The sequence below is a fragment of the Cryptotermes secundus genome, unplaced genomic scaffold (assembly GCF_002891405.2).
Source record: "Cryptotermes secundus unplaced genomic scaffold, Csec_1.0 scaffold478, whole genome shotgun sequence".
Taxonomy (NCBI): Eukaryota; Metazoa; Arthropoda; class Insecta; order Blattodea; family Kalotermitidae; genus Cryptotermes; species Cryptotermes secundus.
The window spans coordinates 21222-33779 of record NW_019721767.1 but is presented as its reverse complement, the minus strand read 5'-3'; the positions used below and the strand labels follow the sequence as shown (position 1 = coordinate 33779).

Genomic DNA, 12558 nt, shown 5'->3' with positions numbered 1-12558 from the left:
CAGAAATTCACCAGAGACTTCAGCATGCTTATGGAAGTGTGTGCATGGATGCGAGCAGTGTTTGAAGATGGGTGAAACATTTTAAAGATGGGAACACTGGCATCGAAGATGAGCCTCGGAGCGGTTGTCCTCAAACAGCCTCAACTGAACGCAACAAGGAAAGTGTGGATGAGATCATTCAAGATGACAGGCATGTGACTGTGGACACAGTAGTCCAAAAACTTGGAATAGGGCACAGTGCAGTACAGGAGATGATTGAAAGCTTGGGCTATAGGAAAGTTTGTGCTCGTTGGGTCCCACGGTTATTGACTGAAGACCACAAAGGTCAGCGAAAAGCCATCATCTCAGAACTGCTGCAGAGATATCGACATGAAGGCAATGATTTTTTGCTCTGTATTGTGACAGGTGACGAAAGCTGGTATCACCATTTCGAGCCTGAAACGAAACGGAACGGCAGAGTATGGAATGGCACCATTTGCATTCTCCATCAAAAAAGAAGTCAAAGGCACTGCCATCAGCTGCGAAGGTGATGGACACAGTCTTCTGGGATGCGGAGGGGTTTATTCTGGCCGAATTTCTAGAACCTGGGCAAACCATCAATGCTGCTCGTTATGTCCAGATGCTGCACAAGCTCCTTCGTGCATTGTGTGATAAACATCCGGGACGAAACATCATCATCCTGCATGACAACGCTCGCCCCCACGCCGCTCACCTCACATTGGAAGCAATTGCAAAGATGGGGTGGGAAGTTCTTCTCACCCCTCCTATAGCCCTGATCTGGCACCCTTGGACTAACATCTTTTTGGATTTGTGAAGGATCAGCTGCGTGGACAACATTTTGAGACAAGGGAGGCAGTTCAGAAAGCAGTGCTTCAGTGTCTTCGGATGGCTGGAACGGATTTTTCAAACTCCCAGAACGCTGGGAGAAATGTGTACAAAGAAGTGGCGATTATGTGGAAAAATAATGAAAGGTCTGTAGATTGAGGTGGTGTATTTGGTTTGTCAATAATAAAGCATGTTACTTTACAAAAAATTGTTGCTCATGACTTTCAGTAAGACCCTCGTAATTTTGATTTGATTCCTGGCAGGAGCAAGAGCTTTTTCTCTTCTCTACAGTGTCCAAACTGCTCTGAGGCCCTCCCAGCCTCTTATCCAGTGGGTACTTGAGGCTGTTTCCTCAGGCATAAAACAACGGGCTCATGGAGCTTACCACTCACCTCCACCTAATGGTGAAGCCTTACCTCCACTACCTCATATGTCTTCACAGCATATATTTAGTTAATAGCAGTATTTAATTTTTCCCTGAAACTTGTTTCTAACCATATCCAGTTTTGTCATACCGGTCAGTGCTCTTAAAAATTAATTAATCAATGAATCAATACTTTATGTCACCTTCCCTGCGGGCACTCTGCATCATCATTTGTATTACAGAATTTCATTTATGTATCTGTTTCTTGCTCAATTTTTGGTCTGTGTATTGTGTCACAAATGTAGTTGAATCTTCTGGATTTATGATAAAAATTGTTTTCAGCATGATATATAATTTGACATGAAAGAGTTAAGTATATGCTTGCCCATTCTACTCCCCTTTTCTGTAATGCAATGTTAAATTTCATTGGTTAGGTCCTGGAAGTGTTATTACTTTAGTGGAAATTCTACATTTTATGCACTGTGTCAATCTTACAGAACTGTCTGCATGATACTTTCACAATATCTTCAGTAAACCTTATGGTTCCAATAATATTGTCAGATTAAGGATCATGTGAATTGTTGAAAATATTCAGTGCTTTATGGATATCACCAGTTCACCCTAGTGAAAATAAGGGATAAGTAAACTTCAGTTAAGCTACTCACAGTGGCCCCACAGTCTAAGGCATCAACTGTCTTTGTTTGCTCAAATGGTGGGATTGTGGGTTCGAATCCCACTCAAAGTCATGGATGTCTGTGTGTGCATTTATTCTGTGTTTGTGTTGTCATTTGTGTAGGTAGCAGTCTTGTGATGGGCCAGTCACTTGTCCAAAGAGTCCTACCATCTCTATAAAAATGATTACAAAACTGAATAAGAGGCCAGGGCCCAACGAAGGGCTGCAGAGCCATTGATGAATGAGTAAAACTTAATTTAAACACAGAGTGCAAAGCAACAGCAAATTCAGCCAAAACAACTTTTTTTAATGTCTCATATACTATGTTCATGGGTCACTGATGGAGCAGGACATGTAACTGGCCTATGGCTAGTCTGTGCATGTGTCAGTGATTCAGGGAGACATCTGGTGGTTTGGTTCCTATTCCCATTGTATTTTAGATTGTACAGTGTATTACCTTTATTTAACCCTTTGTATGTATGTTATGTGCTCACATGATTGGCTTGGGTACTTGTGTCAAAAAGATCAGCTTGTCAGTGAATTAGTATAGCATTCCTGTAAATAGAAGGCATCAAGTCTGACACATCAGTATTTAGGTGATTTGTTCCTGTTACTGTTTGAATGTTATTTGAGGACACTATTGTGGGTTTTCTGTGTAACTGCAAATACTGCCACCAGCTTTGGCATCTTTAGCAGGCAGTCTTGGCTTAGCAGAGGCCAGCAAGTTTAAGTTCGAGTAGTATGCCTGTGGTGAGGTGTTGAGTGTTGCTTTGTGCTACGAGTGATCCCTGTAAGTTTGCAGTAAAGTATGAGGGACAGCTTATCTGTGACAGCAATAACTGAGGGGTAACCTAGAGATTGTATGCAATGAAAGTATGTAACTGAATTATTTTGGGTGGGAAGAACTTGACAGAGAATAGCTTGAGGAAATGGTGGGGTATGATCTGGGGGTAACCCTTATTTTGGAGGTGTTTGGTCAAGTCTCAGCTGGGACATAGTCATCCTTACTGAGGGTTCTTTTTTTGGTCCCTCTAGCCAGATGCCAGGGCAGTACCCTGGTTTGGCAAGAACTGTTTTCTTCCAAGTCCTTTCCGGTTCATCATTGATCACTCATCCCACCATCTGATGTTACATTGACTCAATACTGACAGCATGGTTAAATAATCCACACAAAATAATATTACTTGTCATTGTTTAATCTTTCCTTATATAACAGGTTTGATGTCTCTTCATTTTTTAACAATTGTTGAGTTAAAGTCTCATATCTGAGACAGTAAAATATTGTTGCGAGTCCCAAGGACTTGGATCTGAGAAGGACTGCGCTGGCGAGCACCAGAAGCATATACAAAAGACAGATCCGTCCTCTCGTCAGAGAGGGCGCCCCACAAAAATAAGACCATAACGGTCAAACGGTAATAATTAATATGTGGTCATGAGCCCTAGATGGGGCTCGACACCAAGACTTACTGACTGACTCGACGTCAGTCACAGTGTGCTTTGACTTTGACTTGTTGAGTTGTGTTTGTATGTTTATGTTACAGTAAATGGAATTTTAATTAACTTTCAGGAACAATTGGCAACATTTTAAGCCATACACAAATCTTCTGTGGCTGCATTACCTTTTGGATAAAATGTGCACTATGGTGAATTATAATTGTAAGTCATCCAGATCCCATAAACAAGGAATGAAAATGCTGGAGAAACTCCAACACATTGTACTTACATACAAAAGTGCACAAGATTTTGTTCTGAATGAACTAGTGTGATGTGTGTTCAGACTGCATGCAAAAACATTTTTGTATGAGTTCACCTCATTTATAATTTAATTTGAAGGTGGAACATTGATTTTGAAATGATATTTTCCTCATTGTACAGCATAAATTGAATATACTTATTTTTGTAAAATCACGAATTTAGAGACAGATGTGTTATTAAAAAATGTGTAGGTACATTGTTACAAATTATTTTTTCAATATCATGTATGTTTGTGATAGACATCCAGCCACCATTATTCAAACAGCTGTAGTATTACACAGTGAATTCTTGCATTAAAGAGATGGAATTTATTAATTGCAGAGTGTGGTAATTAGGTATGCTTTGAATTATCAGAGGAATGAATGTAGAATAAAATGTGTAGGTAGTAAATGAAATAATCAAAGTACAGGGAGAATAGGAGAACACATACGGCTGAAAGAAGTAGTTCACTGAACATTAATTTAGAGTTGTGGAACAAGGAAACCAGAAATTTGAAGTTGTGCACAAAAGTATGGAAAGATCTTATATACAGATGCACATGTAGAAAACTTTGTCATAGAACAGCCCATCTTAGTGAAACATGAATTATTGATGATGGTGGTCATGGTGATGATGACGACAACGATGATAAGTACTGCACTATCTACTGTAACTTGTTCATAAACTACTATTTTTTATGGACTTCTAGTTTCTATTAACCCTTTCCTGTCAAATGTTGATACATTATCAACAAAGTCTGTTTCATGTTTCTATGGTCATATTTTGATCATATGTCATTAGTTGGCACTGTAGACTATACCAACTGATACATGAATGTTTTGTCTGCATCCTTCTGCCATCTGGAAATCATAATTTGAACTTCCTGAGGAACAAATGCCATTTATATATTATGGCGTGTCATGTGTTAGCAGCATGCTTTAACATGCAGCCGAACGATGGCTCTCTGGATTGAAGACACTAGATGTAATCCCTTGTGTGATGCAGATGAAGAATCTAGTAGTGATATGTTAAGTGAAGAACTCCATATTGACCATGATGATGAGATTAATTGGGAAATTGAAGGAGAAACTGCAAGTGAAGAATCAAGCAAAGAAATGTCAAAAAGTGAGAGAGATAGCAATACAAGTGTTGTTGCATGTTGGTGGGTGGGAAATGATGCCACCAAATAAAGCAGTCGGTCCATCAAGAAATCAGGAAAGTACATGGGGTGATAAAACATATAGAGAAACACTTTCAGAAAAATGTTGTACCAGGTAAAAACATTGTAATAAGTGAATCAACAGTTTGGTTCAAGCACAAAATAATTGTCAAGACTTTTAATCCCCCCCCCCCCAAAAAAATGAAGTGGGGTATCAGATTATTTGCATTAATTCAAAGTGACACTGGTTACATTCATCATATAATTCCAAATTATGGAAAGCTTACAGGTGATGTGATCATTCATTTTTTATTTGTTCACAAGATCTACATTTGGCGATATTGCCTCAGATATAGAACACGTCCATATAGTTTAAATGTCCATAAGGACAGTGTCATAACAGAATACAGAAAGCACAGGTATAAAGATGTAAGTTTAAAAACATCCAGAGAACCATGCTATAACAGAAAACCTCATATACATAACAACAATTCACCATCATAACAGTAATTATAAACATGCAAAACACATGATAATGCCACCTATTTAACTTAAATTTCATCAGTACAATTTAAGGTATCTAAAATATCTTTGAGGACAAGGTTCCATAATATACAAACAACTTATAATACTAATAGATACAAAATAAAACATTTATTTTATTCACAATGCATTAAACTTGGTTCCAGATTCAGTCATGTTGCAATTACGATTTAAATCTTGTATCTTAAAAATATAACACAGGCCTACAAAAAAAAAAATTTTTTTTGGTGTCTAGGATTTTAGAACTAATTTTAGTTATATTTAAGGCGCTGAATCTAAATATAAAATCAGTTTTCTCTACCAGCTCTACTTTTTTAGATCAGCGTTTTTGTAACGTGCAGTTCTACACAAAATGTGCAGTTCTAATTGTCATATGCAAGGATTGGTTCCTGTATATTTGCCCTATTGTTAGTCTGCTGTCCACTGAGTTCCCCCAAAATCCACTAGATGGCATTGTCTGTCCGGTGTGAAGTGAACTTGAACGCTTCCACTAGAGTTGAGGTTAGTTTATATGTTCTCGCCGTGCAGGGTACATCGAAGTTGGCTTCGGGTGATATTTGTTTATAAAAGTAAAAGAGTTGTTATAAATTTAACCTAAAACGTACTGTGTTGAAGATTGTTGTGTTTGTGTTCCTGAATTGAAATAAAATGAGTTCAAGAAGAAGAAGTTGTATAAATCAACCTGATGTGTTTTGTTACATATGTGGAGAATACACGTTAAAAGAAAACAGAAAAACTGTTAGTGACTTTGTAAAGAAAGCTTATTTTGTATACTTTGGTGTTAGGCTTGGTGATCAGGATAAAACCTGGGCACCGCATCAGGTCTGTAAAACTTGTACAGAACATTTACGACAGTGGACTACCGGGAAAAGAAAAAGTCTGAAATTCGGCGTACCGATGGTTTGGAGAGAACCCAAGAACCACTTCGATGACTGTTATTTCTGCCTAGTAAATATTACTGGAATCAATCGAAACAACCGTAGCAAGTGGACTTATCCTGATTTAGCCTCTGCAAGACGCCCAGTTCCTCACTCAGAGGAAGTACCGATCCCAACGTTTCACCAGCTACCAGAGCTCTGTGAGGATGAGTATTTTCCCTCTAATCACCCTTCTGATTGTAATGAAGGTGACAGTGATTATGAAGGGATGTCGTCAATCCCTCAACGTTTTAACCAGGATGAGTTAAATGACCTCATCAGAGATCTCAACCTGTCAAAAGAAGCTTCTGAATTACTGGCTTCTAGGTTGAACGACAAAAATTTACTGGAACAAGAAACCAAAATTTCCTTTTACCGCACAAGAGAAACGGATCTGCTACCCTTCTTCTCTCAAGATTACAATCTTGTATATTGTCACGAAATTAGAGGACTCTTGGAAAAAATGGCTCTTCCTGAATATTTTCCCGATGATTGGCGCCTATTTATTGACAGCTCAAAGCGAAGTTTGAAATGTGTCCTTCTACACAATGGAAACAAATATGGTTCAATACCAATTGCTCACTCCACGAAAATGAAAGAAGAATATAACACCATAGCTTTGGTCTTAGAGAAGATAAAGTATCATGAACATCAATGGGTGATTTGTGTGGACTTAAAAATGGTAAATTTTCTCCTTGGACAGCAAAGTGGTTACACCAAATATCCCTGCTTTTTGTGCCTCTGGGATAGCAGAGACAAAACACACCACTGGGTTAGAAAAGAATGGCCCAAGAGAGAAAACATGTACGTTGGGGAGAAGAATATCATTAACGATCCCTTAGTTAGACGAGAGAAAATCATCTTTCCTCCACTGCATATCAAGTTGGGCCTTATGAAGCAGTTTGTAAAGGCCCTTGATAAGAACGGATCATGCTTTGCATATATAGAAATGAAAATGCCTCAGTTGAGTACGGAAAAAATTGAAGCAGGAATATTTGACGGCCCACAAATAAGACAACTCATTAAGGATCCTGCCTTCGCAAATTCGATGAACGAGGCTGAGCGAAAAGCCTGGACTTCATTTGTTGCAGTTGTCGAAAATTTTCTGGGCAAACACAAAGCTGAAAACTATGTTGAACTGGTAAACGAGATGCTTAACAGTTTCAAATCCCTTGGCTGTAACATGAGCATTAAGGTGCACTATTTACACAGTCACTTAGATAGTTTTCCTGAAAATTTAGGAGACACCAGTGAGGAACAAGGTGAAAGATTTCACCAGGATATTAAAACTATGGAGGACCGCTACCAAGGAAGATGGGATACACACATGATGGCAGATTACTGCTGGAGTTTAAAAAGGGACTGTTCTAAAATACATTCAAGAAAGTCACGAAAAAGAAGCTTCCGTAGTGTTCCGTGACTATAGTTGGTTTGACTGTTATATATAGTCGATGATTTTTTCCTCTATCTTTGTATTTAATATAATAAAATAAAAATATAATTATAATATAGTAATAAAAATTCCATGTTGAGTTTTTTTATTTGATCCACTGATTTAACTTAAAATAGTGTAACGTATATTTCACCAAAATGTTATATCTTAAAAATTTGAGCTCCTAGGCAAAAACTAATGCCATATTTGAATTCAGGGCATCAAATTCATATGAAATCAGCTCCAAATACCCCGGCACCAAAACAGCTGTTGGCCTGTGTAATATAATATTGCATTTAATCCTTATAGTCAAAAGTATTCATCCATGGTATAAAATGAGTGAAGAAATAAAAAAGTTTTTAATACCGATTTAAATTGTTCATCATTTTGAGATATCTCCTTTATTGTGGCTGGTAAGCCATTAAACACCTTTATTCCCGCATAATAGGCCCCCTTCTGAAAAACTATCAGTTGAGATAGCAGTTGATGTAAATCATGTTTTGCCCTGGTATTAACATTGTGAATGGCAGAGTTTGTTTCAAAATAATGTCTGTTATTGATCACAAATAAAGAGAGTGAATAAATATATTGTGATTTTAATGTTAATATTTTTAGTTCTCTAAAGTGTTTCCTACAAGACTCTCCACTTGTAATCCCCTTAATTATTCTTATAGCTTTCTTTTGTAATCTAAAAATTAAGGCACTATGACAAGTATTTCTCCAAAATATTATCCCATAGGTCATGATCGAATGAAAATAAGCATAGTATACCATTCTTACTACTTCCTGGGACAGGAGAGGCTTTATTATTCTTATTGCATAGCAGGCTGAGCTTAGCTTAGATACAGTTAAGTCTATAAGAACCTTCCATGAGAGACTATTATCCAGTATTAATATGAGGAATTTAGTATTATACACATTAGTGGTTTTCTCATTTCTGTTCATTATATTTAATTCAAGTAGCATATTAGCCTTGGTTACAAACTGCATGAGTTGGGTCTTTTCTACACTTAAAAGTAAAAGATTGGAAGTAAACCATTCATTTATACGTTGATATATTTTGTTTACAGTATCTTGAGATTCTGTCTAATTAATAGTACATATTAATGATTATACTAGTATCATCGGCAAATAAGACCATCCTTGCTCCATTGTTTATTGATACTGGTAGATCATTGATATAGAGCAAAAAAAGTAATGGTCCTAGTATCGAGCCTTGTGGGACCCCACGCCTTATCAATCCCCAATTTGAGCTATTTTTATTATTACTATCTAAACTCACTCTCTGGTATCTACTCTCTAAATAGGATGTGATCAATTTAAGTGCTACATCTTTTATTCCATAAAACTTCAGCTTCTTTAATAACATAATCAACACAGTCAAAGGCCTTACATAAGTCACAAAAAATACCTCCAGTCAACAACCTAGTATTTAGTGATTTTAATATTTCGTCAGTCAAACTAAGGGTGGCTTTTTCTGTTGATGCTCCTGGTCTAAAGCCAAACTGCTCAGTTGCCAAAATATTATTAGTTTCTATGTGTTGTAGCAATCTATCATATATAATTCTTTCAAACACTTTGGAGAATGAAGTCAACAGAGAAATCGGCCTGTAGTTTGCCATAATTTCTATATCTCCCTTCTTATATACTGGTCTTACTATAGAGTATTTTAATCTAGTAGGGAAATTTCCGATGTTATGTTTCTGTTACCAATATAATTTAAAGGGGAACTCCACAGTGTCCAGTCACTCACTTTCCGCAACCCGATGGAAATCCCGACTGCTCACTTTAGGACCTCAAACTTGAGAGTTTGTCCGAGGGCCTTATAATATCTTCACGCTTTCTAGACGTAGCTTCTGTCTCCTGATTCGTCCTCTGTGATGCCGCTGCGGTTTTATTATTATAGAAAAAATATTGTAAATGCAAAAAGGTATAGGCAATGCCCATCTGGCCTTCTGTAGCACATTCTTATAAACATATTTTTCTATAATAGCAGTAATCCCGTGATTCTTAATATAGATCTGAACTAAAATCTGAGAGTATACTGTTAATAATCAGTATAATTACTTCTTTTACTTTTCTTACATATCGATTTTATATAAATATAGGAATGTTGTTTATGAATTAACAGACGCCTTGCAGAAATCTTTTTTCTTCTAGCCTTAAGAGTTCTATAACTGACTTTGGGTATTCTTTTTTGCTGTTCTCAGACAAAATGTCCATCATTGTTGCCCGTTGGTTCTCGTACTGCTTGCAGTTCTAATAAGATATGTCCCTCTGTTTGCAGCCCATCACCACATTCGCAGTCGGCCGTGGACACATTTTTAAATCTGTTTGGGCTTGCTTTAAGAGTGGTGTGTCCTGCTCATACGGTTTATTGACACGAAGGCACGGCGGATCATTTTTATCTGTCGGAACCACGGAGACAGGCCATTCCTGTAGTACCTTTCAAAGTAGCAATCTCCTCTGTCCCGTTTGGTGTTTTGACAAAAACTTTGAAGTTCTTTTTTGTCTTTCTTTTTCCACTGCGTTTTAATATCTGCAACTGGTGATAATAATTGACTATCTCTGCTTCTTTGATTGTTTGCTTCGCCTTCAAGTCGGCCCTCTAATTAACTTCCACTCCGTAGTGCCCCGGGATCCAGTAAAATTGGATTCTTTCCCTCGCGATTCCAGTCTCTCTATTCTATCTTTAAGCACATGTGTAATGTGCTAGGTGTTGCTTATTGTAGAGGAGTTACTAATTCCTTTCAACACGCTTGCCGAGTCCGAGAAAATCATGAAGTTTTGCTCCGAGTCAATTTCTTCAATGTTTTCTAGTGTTTTGGCAGTTGCTAGCGCTTCCGCCGTGAATGTGGACGCTATCGTAGATATCCTGAATTTCATGCTACGACCATCTTTTACATCTATTATTGCGAATCCTACGAATGTTTTGTCCTCCATTTTTGAGCCGTCATTGGCGAAACATTTGCTGGTTCCCATTCTTTCTTGGAAAATCTTTTTGAATTCCTCGTCGTGATCTTCTGCTTCCTTGTTTGTCTTCCCTCATTGAAAGATACCTTGGCCTTGTGGAAGAGGCTTCCGTGTGTGTAGTCGAAGGCCGGGAGACAGTTTCTTCATTGGATTAAATGACCGAGAATGTAATATTCGCTGATGAATGGTTGTTCATTTTCTCCTCTCCCTGGATTGTCAACTAGGGCTGATAATTCTTCCAGCAGCTGGATCATTGGATGATTGTTTAACGTATAACACCTGGGCACATAGTTCCTTCCAAACTGTTTGAATGTACTAAAAATTTGGATTTCTTTGGCTTCTGCTAGCATTACATCGGTCGGGGTCCTGCTCCTATAGATCAGTGCTCCGCATATTACCCTATACTGTATCTTCTCTCTCTTTTGTGCTCGTTTCTTCTTAAGTTTATGGAATAAAAACGCTCCATATTCCATTCTCGACCTTATAAGTGCCTTATAGAGTCTCATTAAGATTACGGGGTCCGCTCCCCACCAAGTGTGCTTCATACAGTTAACGATTTTCATCGGGTTTTCGCATTTCCTAACTATTGCGTTTATTTCGTCCTCCCAGTCTAAATTAGATTTTAAGTGCAGACCTAAAAATGTAACTTATTTGACCGAAGAAACCGTTTCCGCTTGTACCGTGATCTCCCACTCTTCATCGGCTGTCCCTTTTTTATCGAAGATACAGAGTTGGCATTTTTTGGTGCTACGTGTATTTCCAAGCCACTTTCCAAAGTTAAGTGCTTTGTATGCTCTTTTCCACTTCCGATACGCCAATTCTGCTACATCTGTTAATTGAATAAACTGCCACGTCGTCTGCGTATTCCAGGATTTTGCAGTTCTGGTTGATTTTAGATTTCAGTCCTGCCATATAAAGTGAATATAAGGTTGGACTCAGAACACTACTCTGCGGTAAGCCCTTGTATGTCCAGTCTTTGAGAACTAGCCCCCCATAGTTTGTCTCTGGTTCTCTCACGGAGACCAGGTTACAGCTAACAGGTTTCCCGAGAAGCTTACTTGCCTTGAGTATATCCATCAAAGTGCCGTAGTGGACATGGTCGTATGCGCTTTTAATGTCAAGGAATAGGGCCGATACCGTGTTCCGTTCTTCAAACGCTTCCATTACTACATATTTCAGTCGTTTATATTGCTAGGTTGCCTTTGTAACCCTTTGTTTCGCCGAAATCCATATTGTGTTTCTGAGAATTTCTTATTCTTTTCTAGCTACCCGGAGATGCACATGTTTTCATCCGTTCTAATACCTTGCACACGGATGATGCCATGGATATAGGTCTTACATTACCGCTACCGGTTATCCTCTCCTTAGACGTAGCTGCCTTGGTCCTATATTGCATTGCTGCATTTGTGTCGCGCCCGAATATCTTCTCGAACGTCGGTTGTTTACGGGTTCCGGGTACATGTCTTTGCCTGGTCCTTGAAGACCATGTCCCTTGCGTGGTGCAGGAATGACACGGCGGGTCAATCGTCCTCGGTCAGCGACCAACTTCTGCCGGGACCCACTATCGCTTTGAGTCCGTTTCTTCGGCTGTCGGTGGTGCCCTACGGCTAGATGCCGATCCCCATATTGGTCCTCCAGTACTCTTCTTTAGGGATTTCCTAATGCTCCGCTACGTTCGCTACTCCTCCCTCTCCAGGTAAGTCTCCGTCGCTTCTTGGCAGGCCCTCTTTTCTTTTCGCAAGGCCTTCATTTCTTCTAGCTAGTCATCCATCTTCCTTGGCTGGCACTTACTGTGGATATCATTTCCACTTGGCCCGTCTTCGTTTCCTCTTTCGTTTCTTCTCTGCTGGCCTTAATTTCTTCTTCCAGGTGTTGGTCGGCTTTCATTTCCTTTAGGTTTGAGTCCGTTTCTTCTTGCGTGGTCTCTGTCCTGGCTTG

At 38.7% G+C, this 12558-nt stretch overlaps 1 protein-coding gene across 1 annotated transcript in view; it reads left to right on the top strand.

The window, feature by feature from the left end:
• The window catches only part of LOC111875701, a gene marked incomplete at its 5' end in the record, with an annotated part of 30962 nt that extends 25433 nt beyond the window's left edge, over positions 1-5529 (top strand). The window contains 1 exon segment of the mRNA XM_023872147.2: positions 3430-5529. Coding sequence (XP_023727915.1) covers positions 3430-3628 — 199 coding nt within the window. The 3' untranslated portion in view covers positions 3629-5529.
• Positions 5530-12558: the final 7029 nt, after the last annotated feature.